Source organism: Cyprinus carpio, chromosome B13 (genome assembly GCF_018340385.1).
Source record: "Cyprinus carpio isolate SPL01 chromosome B13, ASM1834038v1, whole genome shotgun sequence".
NCBI lineage: Eukaryota > Metazoa > Chordata > Actinopteri > Cypriniformes > Cyprinidae > Cyprinus > Cyprinus carpio.
Genome location: NC_056609.1, coordinates 18,814,403 through 18,831,123, shown reverse-complemented (window position 1 = coordinate 18,831,123; position 16,721 = coordinate 18,814,403). Strand labels below are relative to the sequence as shown.

At 37.0% G+C, this 16,721-nt stretch overlaps 2 protein-coding genes across 3 annotated transcripts; one reads left to right on the top strand and one right to left on the bottom strand.

Moving 5' to 3' along the window:
* Positions 1-219: 219 nt before the first annotated feature.
* LOC109111079 (alpha-internexin-like) lies at positions 220-3,332 on the bottom strand. Its single transcript, XM_042737040.1, has 3 exons — positions 2,161-3,332; positions 1,051-1,175; positions 220-947 (listed from the first exon to the last, which is right to left on the bottom strand). The coding sequence occupies exons 1-3, from the start codon at positions 3,220-3,222 to the stop codon at positions 704-706; spliced, it is 1,431 nt and encodes a 476-aa protein (XP_042592974.1). The 5' UTR covers positions 3,223-3,332; the 3' UTR covers positions 220-703.
* A 1,607-nt stretch (positions 3,333-4,939) lies between these two features.
* On the top strand, positions 4,940-16,344 carry LOC109111262 (cytosolic purine 5'-nucleotidase-like). 2 transcript variants are annotated; one of them, XM_042737035.1, is made up of 19 exons: positions 4,940-5,008; positions 6,058-6,175; positions 7,130-7,168; positions 8,231-8,304; positions 10,698-10,815; positions 10,904-10,999; positions 11,281-11,372; positions 11,471-11,528; positions 11,619-11,712; positions 11,806-11,859; positions 11,998-12,081; positions 12,191-12,232; positions 12,560-12,667; positions 12,740-12,806; positions 12,894-13,064; positions 13,678-13,729; positions 13,997-14,057; positions 14,348-14,524; positions 14,609-16,344. In XM_042737035.1, exons 2-19 carry the CDS (start codon positions 6,075-6,077, stop codon positions 14,840-14,842), a joined length of 1,722 nt encoding a protein of 573 aa, XP_042592969.1. In that variant the 5' UTR covers positions 4,940-5,008; positions 6,058-6,074; the 3' UTR covers positions 14,843-16,344. The 2 variants fall into 2 exon arrangements, with proteins under 2 accessions (XP_042592969.1, XP_042592970.1); XM_042737036.1 differs by lacking the exon at positions 7,130-7,168.
* Positions 16,345-16,721: the final 377 nt, after the last annotated feature.

The window sequence follows — 16,721 nt, the reverse complement described above, 5'->3', positions numbered from 1 at the left end:
ATGATTTGTGAAGGATCATGTGACACTGAAGACTTGGCATTGTCATCACAGGAATAAATTTCACTTTCAAATATACTGAATTAGAACAGTTATTTTAAATTAAGATAATTAAGTGCAGTGTAGTAACATTAAAAGCATGCACATTTAATAATATGGGACAGATAAGATTAGTGATGTTGAGAGTTATTTTTAAATAAAAACAAAAACATAACTAAAACATTTCAATTATTGACTTTATTGTGGTTAAGGCATACACGTGTAACAGTTAATTCAGTGGTTTGGTCCCTTATTCGAAATATGCCATAGTGCTTTCCAACAAACTTTGTGCTTTCTTTTCAAATATGACATTTTATCCATAATCATTGGATCAGTGCTAATGTTGGCCATATCTTAGTCATCCCTTAATACTGAAGTTCATATTTATACCCCTAACATCATCAACAGGACTAAAATACTCTCTAAAACTACAATTAAGAAACACAGGAAATATTTGAGGCCTAAGTTCTGTAATATTAAACCAGTTTTTCTTAGATATGGTTTTTGAAACATTATATCACCATCACAATATCTTAAACATGTTACCAATTACTATACACAACAACTGGCAGTTTTTAGCTAATAGCAGTGATTACTGTGCCAAACGCCCAAAGGACTGCTGGGAAAATATCTAGAGAAGCATAGGTTTAATAACATTCGTAACATTCTAGTTTGAGTTAACATCAACATTATCACTCTTTTCTGCTTTCTTAATCACAGCGGTTTCTGCTGTGTTTTCCTCCCGCTTGTCTCCTGCCTTGGATTTGCCGTGTCCCTCTTCTTCTTTCTCTTTTTTGGGATTGCGGGTTGAGGTGAAAGCAGAGCGGCTTTGATACCCATAAGTGATGCTGGGTGTGCTGGAGAAAGTCACCCCGGAACTGAAGTGGGTTTCTTCACCTTCCAGTAGCTTTCTATGAGGATATCAATGATGACTGGTCACTTCTTATTCATTTTCATTCTCATTGCATTAGTTCTTTTAAATGTGCAATTAATGTGGAGGTATTGGTGCTTTACCTGTATGCTGCAATTTCGATGTCTAACGCCATCTTGACATTCAGAAGATCCTGATACTCCCGGAGGTGACGGGCCATTTCACTCTTAGTATTTCTCAGATCAAGGTCCAGCTGCCCAATTGTTTCCTAGTTAATGGGATTTAAAAATAAAAATTAATATTAGCCTTAGTACAAAAATATTCTGTAGTCCCTGTCATAAAATAAAAACAAATATTATAAAGAAATGCAATACATTGAAACCAGCTTGCACATTTCTCATTCACATGACCATTCATTAATTTAGCTCAGCACCTAAATTAGATCTTTGTTATAAAAGCTGATGTGAACCTTTATCTCTTGGCATTGACTGGCTGTCTCGGCACAAAGTTCAAAGAAGCTTATCTGATTTACACTGGCACTTCTTTCACTTTTAAAAGATGAAAGGTCATAGATCATGCCTCTGAAAAACCTCAAGCCAAAATGATTTGGATACTTTATATGATAGCGTGCTTAATGTTCACATTTGTAAATCATCTAACTCATCAAGAAGTTCTTACACATCAATATAATCAGAAACTGAGGTTATCATTTGGATTTCTTTCACCAAGTGAACATGACCTTGCAGAAACCTCCCTTGCAAAATCCTCTTTAAGAGACTCTTCTTAGTGGAATTAACCTCGGCCACCTCTCATGAGCGATTAGTTCAGCACCATGGACAGAGCACTCAGCTACTTGACATGCCATTTCAAACCTGTCCTGTGGTATAATTCACACTTCTTCTAATTATTACATTTACATTTTTCATGAGCTCCTAATATGAATTGCATGATTACATTAAACATTTATACCTTTAAATTTCTGTCATGCTGCAGGACTATTAAAAACAACTAATAAGGGCAAAAGTTGATTAAAATGGTGAAAGCCAGCCAGAGCACATGCTTTCCTTTATATATTAATATAAATGCAAAATAAATGTAAATATATAATTATAAAATAAGTAAAAAGACTAGATAGATAGATAGATAGATAGATAGATAGATAGATTTTTTTTTTTTCTTTCTTTAAATATTTTTATTAAATTGAGTTACATTTTCATAATATGGTGTGTAATAAATTTTGTGTGTCTGTCTACCTGATAACCTGCGACCTCGGCATTGTGTGCATCTTCCATCTCGTGGATCTGTCGCTCAAGTGATTCGTTTGTGCCTCGCAGGGTTTCGATTTCAATGGTTTTGGACTGTAGTTGTCGCCTGTAGTCGTTGATCTCCTCTCTTGTGGCTCTCATGGCCTCGTTGGTTCTGGTGGCCTGTTCGTTGAGGCTGGCGAACTTTGATTTGTACCATTCCTCAGCAGACTGCAGGTTCTTAGACGCGAGGGTTTCATACTGCCCACGGATCTCTTTGAGGGCCGAGGTCAGATCCGGCTTGGATAACTCCACTTCCACAGATATCTGGGCTGCCTGGATCATACTAGTCAAATCCGCCACCTCTTCATCATGCACTTTCCTCAGAAAATTGATCTCGTCCAAGAGGGACTCGACCTTTCTCTCCAGGTCCACGCGCACCATGGTGGCATCATCCACATCTTTCTTGTAGGATCTGAGCGTCTGCTCGGCCTCCTCGCGCACTCGGATCTCATCCTCAAACTTGCCTCGAAGTTTCTGCAAGTCTTCCTCGATATGATCTCGTTCGATGAGAATGTGCGATTTTTCATTGTTCAGCTCGTCCACCTGGGCTCGCAGATCCCGGATCTCTTGATTATAGAGGTCAGCGAGTCTGGACGGCTCGTTCTGCCTCTGGCGCAGACTCACGAGTTCGGTCTCCAGCACTTTATTGTGCTGCTCCAGATTGCGCACCTTCTCGATAAACATCGCGAAACGATCATTGAGACCCTGCAGTTGTTCCTTTTCATTGGTTCGGACGATTTTAAACTCATTGTTTAACACAGCTGTTTGAGAGATATCCACGCTGTCGAAATGCACCGGTGAGAAGGACGATGACCGCCCCGATCTCTTGTAGTAGCCCGCTGGAGAGGCGCTGCTGCGGGAGAGAGAGTGGGACCTGAAGCCGCTGGAAGGCATGGAGCTCCGTGAGGAGACATTGCTCATCCTAGGGGTGGAACCGGTGAAACGAGGGGTTTCCCCGAATATCTTTCTATAGGATGAGGACATGTAGCTGTCTGATCCGTAACTCATCTTCGTGACAACTAAAGGAGTCTAAAATGGGTGTGCTTGCCATTATATACCCGGCGGACTGTCCCATTCAACAGTCTGTCATGTTCCCTCTTGTGGTGACAGTTAAGATGAGAACAAACCTTTTCAGACCATTAAAACATTCATTTAATTGTTATGTTTTTAACAGGTTTGTTTGACATTTGCACACAAAGGACAGATTTTTGGGCGGTTTAAACTGTTATTTGTCGATGGAACTGTCCAGGTTTGCGCAGTGTTGACCCGAAATTTAACAGTTAAATCGATTTAGGCTGGATGTAAGATCTCGTTTGGTTTGGATCTTGGATTTTTATTATTATTATTATTATTTCTTTGTGCTATATTAAATGTTTTAGATGCCCATGCAATTTTAGACTTTTTTGTTTTAGATGCCCATGCAATTTTAACAAAAAACACTTCATCTCCCGGACCTGGGGTGTTTCCAGAAATACACGTGAACTAAACCCTGAACTCTCGGTTTTACCCCAAACCTTGCTTACTCGAGGTATGTGGTTAAAATATTTACAGTAAGACAAACCAGTATGTTTGTTAAGACTCCCACATTCTCAATGACAACGAATCGACGAGTACAATAATTAAGAAAAAATAAATAAATGAATAAATCTTTAGTCATTGTCCTTAAAAAAGGCAGCACCTAAACCGTGATTTTTTTCCCAGAATCTTGAGAATGTGCTATATTTTTTGAGTTTTTATGCTAATTATATATTAAGTCGTATTTTGATTTAGAATTTAGACATTATAGAAAATCCATGTGTGAGATAATATAACATTTTTTTTTTTTTTTTTGCCAGCAGTGTTTTATAATATATAGGCTAACTCTATATATTTTTTCATATTAATATGTGTACCATTTATTACTTATATTAGTGCTTTCCAGTAACATATATAAAATTTTATATATAATCGTTTTTTCATGAACAAACATAATGTATTCAATTGTATTAATGTGCGCTATCTGTCACGCCCACTCCGCCACCCAAAATTTCTAGCAGGTTAAGTTTGCTAAACTACTATTGAAAGTTACCTCCATTTTTTGTTGAGGTTCTGATATGACTCTTTCGGGTAACATAGTCTGGAAAAGTTGACACTCCCAGAATGACAAGTAAAAATAAATGAATAAATAATTAGTCATTGTCCTTAGAAAAAAAGCAGCATAAACCAGCCCAGAATTGTTTGCTGGTTTTAGATGGTTTAAGCTAGAATATTTTTTTTTTTTTTTTTGTTCTGAGTGTTGTTATATTTTGTATGATATGTTTTTTTTATTTTTTTCATAATTTCCAGTCATTTTTAGAATCGTTTTTCATGAACAAACATAATGTTTCAAATCGTTTTTCATAAACATAAATTTTGAATTGTTTGTTATTTGCTAGCAAACATTAATTTTTTTTTTTTTTATTTTTTTGTTTATTTTGTGTTTTTTTATAAGCTTTATGTTTCAATTGTAAGTTGTTATTCATGTCACTGTCATTTTACAGTAAACATTCAAATCAACATAAATTATAAAATAAATAGGAAATAAAATTAGGCCTATTTTTACTGTAGTTGTTCTGTGTGTCTTCTAGATTCATGATTCTTTCAAATTAGATTACGCAGTCTATTATATGGCATTACTTCCACAGATTATCAGCGTTTAAGCATTCATATAAACTGTATTTAAAGGTTTTAATGGTGCTTTGACTCTCATGTAGTTGCTGGATGGTGTGCGCATGCGCAGTTACAGTTAAAGCGCAGAACTGCAGTTGTTGGTGAGGTAAGTAGCCTACTGACGCTGAGCGGAGATATAACGCGTTTCAAGAAGCAGTAGTTATGTCATTAAAATGTTGTAGAATAACTGTGTACATGAGCGTTAAAGCAATTTCCTCCATCTTATGCATTAGTTCCCGGTTGATCAAAACTAAATGAATGTTAGTTAACGTTAGCCGCGGTGCTAACTTTACCATCACGGAACTGCATGAACAAGAGCAGAGATCTGCTCGCATGTATGCCTTGAAACTTTTAATAAATATTTACAGTTTTTAAGGCATAACGTGGAAACTTAATATGGCCTTTACATAAATAAATCAGCCAAACCCTGTAGAGCATTGGTCCCAAACTCAGTTCCTGGAGGGCCACAGCTCTGCACAGTTTCGCTCCAGCCCTAGTCAGACACACCTGCTCCGGCTAATCAAGGTCTTCAGGATCGCCAGAAACTTCCAAGCAGGTGTGATTAGGAGCGAAACTGCAGAGCTGCGGTCCTCCTGGGATTGAGTTTAAAACCACTGTTGTAGAGAATGAGAAAATACATTTATTATGGTATTTGAGAAAATAATAATAAATACATTGTTTCAAAATACTGCGTGGCTTCTGTGAGCTGTCATATTGCTCCAGAGCGCCCAGCACACACCAGCTTATTGTTGGAGAGGAGACGTTGAAGCCAATCAGCAGATATAGGGATGGTCAGAGGCCAATGGGTGAATTCGGCCAGGATGCCGGGGTTACACCCCTACTCTTTTTCGAAGGACATCCTGGGATTTAATGACCACAGAGAGTCATTACCTCGGTTTAAGTCTCATCTGAAAGACGGTGCTTTCAGGCATTTTTTGTTTTGTTTTGTTGTTTGTTCTTGTTGTTGATTGTTTTTTTTTTATGATGGAGGTAGTTGTACTGCCTTAAAATTATTATGATAAGTGTAGCATAGTGAAGAGTAGTTTGATATAGTATATATAGAATAGTATATTTAATTTCCCTGTCTTCTTCTGATGCCTGTCTGCACCGTATTTTAGACAAAAATCTTCTTTTAATTGTTGCTTTCTTTCTCAGACTTATATCAGTTAAAGATGACAACCTCTTGGAGTGATCGGCTCCAGAATTATGCAGACCTTCCTGCCAACATGGACGGTTTATCCATGAAGAAGTACAGAAGAGAGGTGCATCACAGGTACTAATACATTTCACTAATGCTTTCAGCTTTGAAGGCCATTGCCGTTATATTGGTTAAATCAGATTGTGCACTATTTTGGTAACTTAAAAACAAATCCATTGTCATACCTAAATTTAAACAAGACAAAAATACCAGATATTTTTCTTGTAGCAACAATTAGAGAAAATGACCTTAAATGACCTGGTCTCCACTCCAGTTGAGATTATGGTCAATAATGAAGACCTGACTTCATTCAGATATTTAAATTTTATGTGCGCACAATGCTTTTGAGTACATAGAAAAAATAACTTAAAGTCTCCAAAAGAAATTGTAGACTCATAGTTTTTTCTTTTTATTTAAAATTTAATATGGTGAGTAGCATGTTTACTGTTGCCATGCTGTTATGTTGTTCTGTGGATGCACCTGTTCATATGTCTGTTTGTCTGTCAAAATCTGTCAGCTTCATTGTTGAATGTATGTCAGCTTGCATGTGATTTAAGCAAAAGTTGTGTATTGTAATCTTTTTCAAAATAATTAACTCTTTTCTCACTGTGCGCGACTATTAAATATTTTCAAGTATTAAAAAATATATTTTACAATTATAATTCTTACAGTGTATGCACATAATGATTTTCATATCCCATGTTTTAGTAGGCTATATTTACTTAAGCCTTTTGGCAGGTTAATTTGGCATGTCAGCAAAATACTTGCAAGTTCCTAAAATGCTGTCTGTCATGGCAAACCATCATTTCATAAGAGCAATCCTTATTTACATGCAAACTGTGCTATAAATGTGTTGACTTATAGTTTTCTGCAGAAAAACCATCATGGCAGTCACAAAGTGCAATATTTAAAAAAAAAAAATCCAATGGTAAGAAGACTTGAAATGTCATTTATAAGCATACTGGACACAGTTCTTCACGAAGTGTGTACTGATATAACACACAGTCCATGTATTCCTTTATTACAAAGCTTACCACAGGAACTGGCCCACTGTCATCCTTCTATGAGGTATGCCAAAGTTTTGTTGTTGACCTGCAGTGCTGACTGATCATCTGTTTTGTAACTGATGTTTCTTTCTCCCATGCACTCATCACAGCACAGCACTAAAAATACAAGATGAACAAAACCATCAATGCTTTTGCATTGTGCTGTGATTGTATGAAGGTGTCCATAGGGAGACCTGTGACAGGATTTGAATCTGTGATATCATTCCTTCATTCTCCCTTCCCCTAGCTATATCTCCTTCCTTCATGCCCTTAACACATCATTTAACAGCTCATTTGTTCCTTGCTACATTTTTAATGTCTCACTGCAAATGTATAGTTGAATAAAGATGTTCTAGCATCAGGTGAATTAAAAGAAAAATAATTGTTTTAACATCATTAAGAAAATAACTGACCATAGCACAATTTGAAACCATGTGGAAGACAATAACACATATTTGATTTAAACTTAAAAATACTAACTATTATGCAGCAAACTTTTTACTGTTTTATCTCTTTACTGTAATTTGTATTAAATTAATAATAACTGTTCATATACTGCTATTATTTTTCATGTATCGGTACATATATTAACCAGATGAGTGGAGTCATTGTTTTCAGAAAATCAGAAAAACATGTTTTTCACGTTTGTAAAACAGATGTGCTCAGCACATGAGGACAGACTATGAAGTTGTTTTTCTTGATTTTTTAAAAATGTATTTTATTTACCATTCTGTTTTTGGTTTTCTTGAAACAGTGTCAGTCATCATTACCACCCAAAAAAAAAAATATTTAACTGGAAATCAAGGAATATTACTGTGCCATTTGCTCCACCTCATACCTTGCTGCTGTTGGTCGAAATAGGAATATATATCATTTAACCAAATGTATTAATTCTGATTTATTGCTTTCACAGGTCACAATACATCAGTGTAACTCATTATCTACACTAACATAAACTCCTTTAGAACTGAACAGCTCAAGGCAATGGAATAATACAGTCTGCTGAATTTAACACAGTTTGCAACTGAGAGAATATTAAATATCAATGACATTTGTCTTAAATGGACTGTTTCTATCTCCGCAGAGTTTTTGTCAATAGAAGTTTGGCAATGGAGAAGATAAAATGCTTTGGCTTTGATATGGACTACACTCTAGCAGGTAAGATGAAGTATGTGCTGCCTCTGAAACACATGAGGTCTGCATGGTGCCATTGTCATTTATAAAGTAAGTTCAATAGAATTGTAAAGCATTGCGAAATGGTAACACCATAGCATGATGCTGTAAGGTAATCTGAGGTGTCATGGCTCTGTAAATAGCATCCCTGACTTCAGCTGGCACATGTCAGGCACATGATTTCTTGCACGTAAAGCTCTAAACAAGATGAATGGGTGCATTGACATCCATGATATAAAATGTGGTCCTCTTGATTGGTCATCTTCCTGTTTATTGATCTGTGATGAAAAACAAGTGTTAATCTTCACAGAAAAAGGTTTTAAGTTCTATTGCCAGCACACAGCCTAATATTAACACCACGTATGAGCTGCTTAGTCTGCTAGATCAATGTGCATATGCTGTGTGACTCCCTTCTAATGGCAGAACAGTGAATGTGCTTACTTTGGCAAGTATTTCAGCAGAAGTGAAAAAAAGTATTATGAGCTACTTTGTTCTATTTGTAGATCAGTGAATGTGCTTACTTTGATTTGAGCATGCGCGATTTCTAAATCATATATAGCACGATTTTCCGTGGTCCCGACCTCCCGCAGTATGCTATCCAATCCAATCAGAATGCAGCGCACCTAAGTGGAGCGCGAGAAGAGAACAGACTGGGCATATGCCTAACTCCAAGTTCACACACTCTGTCTGTGATGCATATTTTTTTGAGCCCATGTTAATGGATCAGAACGTTCACACTGCATGCGGTAAAAGATGTGAACAGAAAAGGTTAGAAATCGAAAGGTGCAAAAAAATGAATATCTAGCGCATGAGCATAGAGAGAGTTGTGAGTGAGAGGAGACATGTTTTAAGTGCACGCACTCTCTCCGGATGAGAGCAGCGTGCATCTGAGCACGCGTGTCTGGTTTTGTGACAAAGCAAAGGAAATATGTGTGTGAGCGGATAGATTCGCGCTTGCACATTATTTTAATGTGCTTTCGCGTTACAATAACTCGCTCTCGCTGCTGCTTCTGAACCGCATACACATACTGTATACGCACTGCAGACGGAGTACGTGTGAAATAAATATATTTCAGCACCTGAGGCACTGCTACAATAAGCTCTATGACCAATGCATGGCAAAAAAAAAGCCCTGGACACGGATTTTATTTTATTTATTTTATTTTTTTTGCCATGTGTCTAGACATTTTGTTTGACATCTTTACTTATGTCTGTTCTAGAGGCATGTTACAACTTTTTGATAAAGCTCTCATTGGTTTTCTTTTGGAAATAAGTTTCAAATTTATACTGAATGAATTTATGACTGTAAAGCATGTCTGTGTGTGTCAAAATAGTGATTAAAATCGAAATCGCAAAATTGATCAAAAAATCCTGATAGGTTTTTTTTGTCCATATCGCACAGCCCTAGTTCACAACAATTTTGACTCCATTTAGTTGAACTTTTATGCTAATAAGACCATGCTGGTCAGTAAAATCTTCGGCTAAACGTGGTCCCCCTTCCTCTCTTTCAAGCAGAAGTTTGTGATATCTTTGGGGAAATGTTCATTCAGCTGATCTGGCTAATTTTGTTTTGAGGTCCGAAGGTGTTTCTTGCAACATGTAACATATTAATTCAGATGTTTTGCCTATAAAGTTCCTTAAAACGGTCTGTTCACTTAAACCTTTTTGCTTCTGTAGAAAATGAAGCAGTTTAGCTCTGGTTTATTAGGCTCCTTGAGAGGGTTGTCTCTTGAACAACAAGCCACAGTTACTCTCTACTCAGTCCTTCAGTTTTTCTAATAAGTCCATTTTGACTTGGAAATTTAAATGGCTTTTAACAAGTGTCTCATACTTTACCAACAAAGAAAGGAAATGGTTCATTTGGCTACATTTGTCAGTTCATTTTGATATACACTATTGTTCAAAAGTTTGAGGTCAGTAAGATTTTGTTATTGAAAGAAACAAACATTATATTCAGCAATCACAAAATTGAGCAAAAGTGACAGTAAAGACATTTACAATGTTACAAATATTTAATTTGAACTTTCTTTTCATCCTGAAAAAAATGTATCATGTATCAAATGTTTTCAGTGTTGATAATAATAAAGAAGTCATTTCTGAAGAATCATGTGACACTGAAGACTGGAGTAATGGTTGCTGAAAATTCAGCTTTTCCTTCGCAGAATTAAATCTTCAAATATATTCAAATAGAAAGAGTGATTTAAAATTGTAATAATATTTAATAATGTTGCTGTTTTTTCTTTTGAGCAAATAAATGCAGCCGTGTTGAGTGTAAGAGAATTCTTTCAAAAACATTAAAAATACAGACCCTAAGCTTTTGAACAGTAGTGTATATGAATACATGATTTTCATCACTTTGTTTTCTTCTCTGTTAATAGTGTATAAGTCTCCGGAGTATGAATCTCTTGGCTTCGATCTGACTGTGGAAAGACTGGTTTCCATTGGTTACCCACAAGAGCTGCTAAACTTTGTCTACGACCCTGCTTTTCCCACAAGGTGATTTGAAAGATCATTTTCTAACATGCTTTTCTAACTGTATTTTTACTTCATGTTTTGATTCACATAAATTCTGTACATCTCTCAGAGGCTTGGTGTTTGATACAATGTATGGAAACCTTCTGAAAGTAGATGCGTATGGAAACATCCTTGTGTGCGCTCATGGTTTTAGCTTCCTGCGTGGGTGAGTCTGCACTCAGAATTTCAGAGCAACTGATGCCCCGGATAGTGATCACTTTGTGCATTCATTCTTCTGCCGTAAAAACTTCATTTGTAGAATTTTTATGCTAGTTAAGCAAAAACAAATATTTGGAAGAACATGCACTGGTGAATCATTACCAATAAGACAATAAGAATGCATTATGGAAGTAAACAGTGTCACTTATCATTTTTTGTAGATGTTACGGGGTTAGTCACACCTCCAGCAAATGTCATAATTTGTGCTTTTTCAACTGTATGTTTTAGTCCAGACATAAGAGAGCTGTACCCAAACAAGTTCATTCAGCGTGGAGATACTGAGCGATTCTACATCCTCAACACACTTTTCAACCTCCCAGGTTAAAATCTTCTATCAACTAATATCAAAATCCAAAAGAATATGTAGAATCCATAGTCCATGCTTAAGTTAACACAGTTTGTTTTTGTGCTTTATTAGAGACATACCTCTTTGCCTGCCTGGTTGACTTCTTCACTAGTTGCTCCAGATACAGAAGGTTTGTTTTTGCGCCCTCATTTGAACACTTCTGTAGTTCCTCTGGTCTGAATTGGCATTTTATATGACCTTTTAATGTTTGAATCCACAGCTGTGAGAGTGGCTTTAAAGATGGAGATCTTTTCATGTCTTTCAAGAGCATGTTTCAGGATGTCAGAGATGCTGTGGATTGGGTCCATTTCAAGGTAAAGGCTATTTTTAAGTGCCAAAAGAAACAGCCTTTCTTGACTAAATATAGATTTCATATTAAGGGTAACTGCTTCTGTGTGACATTTCAGGGCTCACTAAAAGAGAAAACAGTTGAAAACCTGGAGAAATATGTGGTGAAGGATGTAAGTAAACCAGATTATTGAACAGCGTCTTGCTGACCAGTGTTTTTGTTACCTTATTCCACTTTGTATGTTTATTCATAATGAATTGTAGTTTAAAGTTTACAGACATCATTTTTGTGTGTTTCTGTCTTGATCTAGGCCAAATTACCATTGCTTCTAAGCCGAATGAACGAAGTTGCCAAAGTGTTCCTTGTTACTAACAGTGACAGCAAGTACACAGATGTGAGTTATTACAGACGCCGCAGCACAGACCAAGAGCCCATAACCATTTGACAAAATCTGTTGGATTTTCATTAGAAACAAATATAAGATGTAATTTCCTCTCTTTCAGAAAATCATGACATACTTGTTTGATTTTCCACATGGTCCAAAAGTAAGTAATCTTCAGTATTATTGTTCATTGGCATAACAGTGGTACTTAGTTGTTTTTAGTTGTCTCAGATCCCCAATGAAAATGTCTTGTGACGAAGGCTATAATTTGTGTGGAAAATGTGAACCAACAAGCTGCACTGTGTAAAAGAACACTCCATTTATGATGTGTATGTAATATCACAGTTTCCAATAAAAAGTGTTCTAATAACAAATGTTGAGAAAGTGGGTATGAACAGAAAGACAGGGAGTATCAGGGGCCATATAAGAACTCATTTTATTGCATACACAAAGACAGTGACAGACTGAATCTATTATTTCTTTATTACAGGCTGGTACGCCTCATCGGCCCTGGCAGTCCTACTTTGACCTTATTCTGGTGGACGCCAGGAAGCCAGTGTTCTTCGGTGAGGGCACAGTCCTGAGACAGGTGGACACGGTAAGATCAGCTAGACTCACATGAGTAGCTTAATGTGACACTCATTGATTTAGCCATATTTCTGTTCTGTAGACCACTGGGAGACTGAAGATCGGAACATATACAGGTCCCTTGCAGCATGGCATAGTGTATTCCGGTGGTAAGATAAAAATAAATGTTGTTCTTCATATTTTTTTTCAAATTCTGGTGCTGAAATGCCTGATTGAATATTCTTTATCTTCCCCAGGTTCCTCAGACATAGTTTGTGACCTGCTGGGAGCAAAAGGAAAGGACATCTTGTACATCGGTGACCACATCTTTGGAGACATCCTGAAGTCTAAGAAGCGTCAGGGCTGGAGAACGTTCCTGGTGATTCCTGAGCTGGCTCAGGAGCTGCATGTGTGGACCGACAAGAGCAGTGAGTCTGTGACAGGGTTATTATAGTTAATGCTCATTACTTGAAATAAAAACAACAACACAAACAATTTTAATTTAATTCAGCCAGTTGGCAAAGCTACATTTCTCATTTTCATTTAGTTTAACTAAAACTGGAATAACAATGAATAAAAACTAATATAAACATAAAAAAATAAAAATTAAATTAACATTTGCTGAAAATGTACTCCCCCTTAGGCCTACCAAAATGTAGATTGTCTCTTAATTGGAAAAGATTTGGATATATTTAGCATTACATTACTTTCTCATCAATGGGTCCTCTGAAGTGAATGGGTGCCGTCAGAATGAGAGTTCAAACAACTGTTAAAACCATCCCAATAATCCACAATGAATCCATCTAATTATTCTACATCTTGGATGGCCCGAGGGTTAGTGAATTGTAAGCTTTTTTTTTAGTTTTTTGGTTGAACTGCTTCCTTCAATTAAATTTAAAACGAAAACAGAAAATATAAAAATAAAAACTAATTCAAAATATGTGCAGCGATCCATGCAGCCTGCAGACACACATTATGCTCAGTTCATTGGGCGTGGGAGCAGATGAGGACAGTTCACTGTGTTCTCTTTTTTTTTTTCAGCACTGTTTGAGGAGCTACAGAGTCTGGATGTTTTCCTGGCAGAGCTCTATAAGTAGGTATCATCCGTGAACTCCTGCTCATCCAGTGCACGTGCGTGCTCTCAGTCAGTCAAGCACTCGCTTACCCGGAGAAGAACACGTCGCTTCCTCCCTGCTGTCTGCAGCCATTTGACATGCAGATAAAGAGGCGCACATTCCTTTCTATTTTAAAACTGATGGTTCACGTCTTCTATTACTTTAACTCGTTCAACACTGTTCTCAACCCACATCTCTCTATTTGTCCTGCCATTTTCTCCATCCTTTCTTTCTTTTGTCTACAGGCATTTGGACAGCAGCAGCAATGAGAGACCTGATATCAGCTCTATTCAGAGGAGGATTAAGGTATATTTCTTGATGCATATAAAAGCAGTGCACTGTGTACTAAGAATATTGTCAGTGAAGTCACATTTCTGTGGAGAAAAATCATTTTTAAAGTATTTTCAAGTTTTCCACATTTTAAAGGATTAGTACACTTCCAGAATAAAAATGAATAAATAATTCATTCACCCCCATGTCATCCAAGTTATATAATGATAATGATAGTCATTTTTGATCAATTTAACGCACACAGTTTTCCCATCACTTCATTCAAACTGAGTTTTGCACTGTTTCTGTATTTCTAATTTTCTCAGAAAGTGACCCATGATATGGACATGTGCTATGGGATGATGGGAAGTCTGTTCCGCAGCGGTTCTCGTCAGACTCTCTTTGCCTCTCAAGTGATGCGTTACGCTGACCTATACGCTGCATCCTTCATCAATCTCCTGTACTACCCTTTCAGCTACATGTTCAGAGCCGCCCATGTCCAGGTAAACTCAAAAACACACTGTCTACAGTTGATACATTAATCATAAGTCACTTCAGTAACCTGTTTTCTTCTTTGGTACATTCAGATGCCTCACGAGTCCACGGTGGAGCACACTCACGTGGACATCCATGACACGGAGTCGCCCATGGCCACACGCAACCGCCACTCCATCGACTTCAGAGACCATGAGTGCAAGAGACACCAGCTGACCCGCTCCATAAGCGAGATCAATCCGCCACACCTCTTCCCCCTGACGCCACAGGAGATCACGCACTGCCACGATGAGGATGACGATGAGGAGGAGGAGGAGGAAGAATAAGCCTGTGGCATTGCCGTTAACTGGATTTGGGTTCTTAGAGATGTGTGTTTGCTGTTAAAATAAATACAATCATTGCATTCACACTCAGCCATATATTTTATATAGATAAAAGTGACGATGTTTATTTGTTGCAAAGTGGGTTATGTATTTTAGAATTTATGGTCTGATGAGAGTGCAAAGCTAAAACTGGGTTTTGGTAGTTTTAGCTTCTTATTTTCGAATGGGGTTTATAGATGGCCTCACTGTAAAACATGTAAGAGAAAAGATCCCTGTTTAAACTGAATTACAGAATCAGTTATTTGCATGTTATTGAGGGAACAAATGACAGTTACAAGGTACGTCACTGACTTAAGCTTGAGGAAAATGCATGAATACTTATTTTGTGGCTCCATGAAGCTTTAAAAATTTGGATAAGAGCTATGTAGCATGCTGGGAAATGTCACACCAACAATGCAGCTTGCTCTTTATCTGTCTGCCTGTTAAGTGCTTTAACATTGCCATCTTCATTTAAAAACTGGTCGAATGCAAATTGCTGTCATATTATTTGGTGAAAAATGGAACACATGCGACTGTTGCTATTTTATGCAGAGTGAGATACAGGGTTTCGGGTTACTAGATACTGAAGTGTAGTAACGGTTTGGGAGATGACCACAACTCTGAAGTCTCCCTGTATTTCTTATGCACTCGCCATGATCACTGTGCTAATATTAGACCTTGAATCTAGAGCTTAGATTCATTATTTACTATTTTTATATCCACTGATATAAAAGTTAATTCAACCAGATATATTGAAAACAGTTCTTTTTGATTTTAGCATAACGGTTAGTTTTTGGCAGTTGGCTGATTTAAGATTGAGAGCTGGTCTGAATGTTTGACACAAAGCCTTGTGGGTGATAGACAGTGGACCAAAAGGAAGCTCGTCCATGAATCGCGCTCTGTCATAATGAACATTTGTAATTTATACAGTAACAGTCCAGATCCTGAAACTTTGTTTTTGGCTGACATGGTGCTCTGTTTAGCATCAGAAGTGCTTGTCTTTTGTTATTGTTTTAAATCAAAAAGGGAATTTTTAATGGGTCCATGTTGCTTTGGAACACCATACCATACCATGTGCACTCATATATACTGTATTGGTTTATTTTGAACAGTGTTGTTGATTTTGGACAAGAGTTGATATCAAAGTCATCTTGCCAGTGTAATTTGTTGTTAGTGTCCATTTAATTCATAGGTGCTGTTGAAGATGATTGATTTTGTGACTGTATTGTGTGATACCGATATATGCTTTAACCTAATCAAACACCCCTCTGTTTATTTTGAGGCTTTTTCATTCAGGTAAAATCTGCTGTATATGGGGGTGTGGTATGTTTGGGATTCATCTATACTTTTTTTTTAAAAACTCTGGATTTGTTTGATTCTGTTTGAGCCCAAGGCCTGTGAACCCCTTGTTTTTCAGTGCTTTGGCTTGTTGTGTATGAAGAGAATAAAGTTCCTGTCATGCAGCACCCCCTTGTGGTCATTCAGCAATTGCTGTCTTTGCATTTGCAAAGTTGTACTTACTAGGCTCTTGTATTTTGCTTAAAACCTGGGAACTTTAAATTTAAGGGCCAGTTGTAAAAAAACAATCTAGATCAGAATGCCCTGGATTTGGAAATCCCATGTTTTGCTATCCAGGTAATGTAATCCTTTTTACTTTGCTGCTGGTTTTTCTTAGAAGAAATTTTTTGTGGTATCAATGTTATAGATATGCGCTTTTTTTGATGTGAAAATATGTGTTTTTATTGTTTTTTGTGGAGCCTATAGGGGATGTTTTTTACTATCAGATTGGATAAAATCTTGAAAATGGGTTGTTCAAAAGAAAAAAGGACTGAAATCAGATTAA

Excerpts from the sequence above, each read along its gene's own strand:
- LOC109111079 (XM_042737040.1), bottom strand. The coding sequence starts at position 3,222 with ATGAGTTACGGATCAGACAGCTACATGTCCTCATCCTATAGAAAGATA. Across the intron at positions 1,176-2,160 it reads CCGAGGTCGCAGGTTATCAG|GAAACAATTGGGCAGCTGGA; the intron begins GTAGACAGACAC and ends CCCATTAACTAG. Across the intron at positions 948-1,050 it reads ATCGAAATTGCAGCATACAG|AAAGCTACTGGAAGGTGAAG; the intron begins GTAAAGCACCAA and ends ATATCCTCATAG.
- LOC109111262 (XM_042737035.1), top strand. The coding sequence starts at position 6,075 with ATGACAACCTCTTGGAGTGATCGGCTCCAGAATTATGCAGACCTTCCT. Across the intron at positions 12,233-12,559 it reads ATTTTCCACATGGTCCAAAA|GCTGGTACGCCTCATCGGCC; the intron begins GTAAGTAATCTT and ends TCTTTATTACAG. Across the intron at positions 14,058-14,347 it reads CTATTCAGAGGAGGATTAAG|AAAGTGACCCATGATATGGA; the intron begins GTATATTTCTTG and ends TAATTTTCTCAG.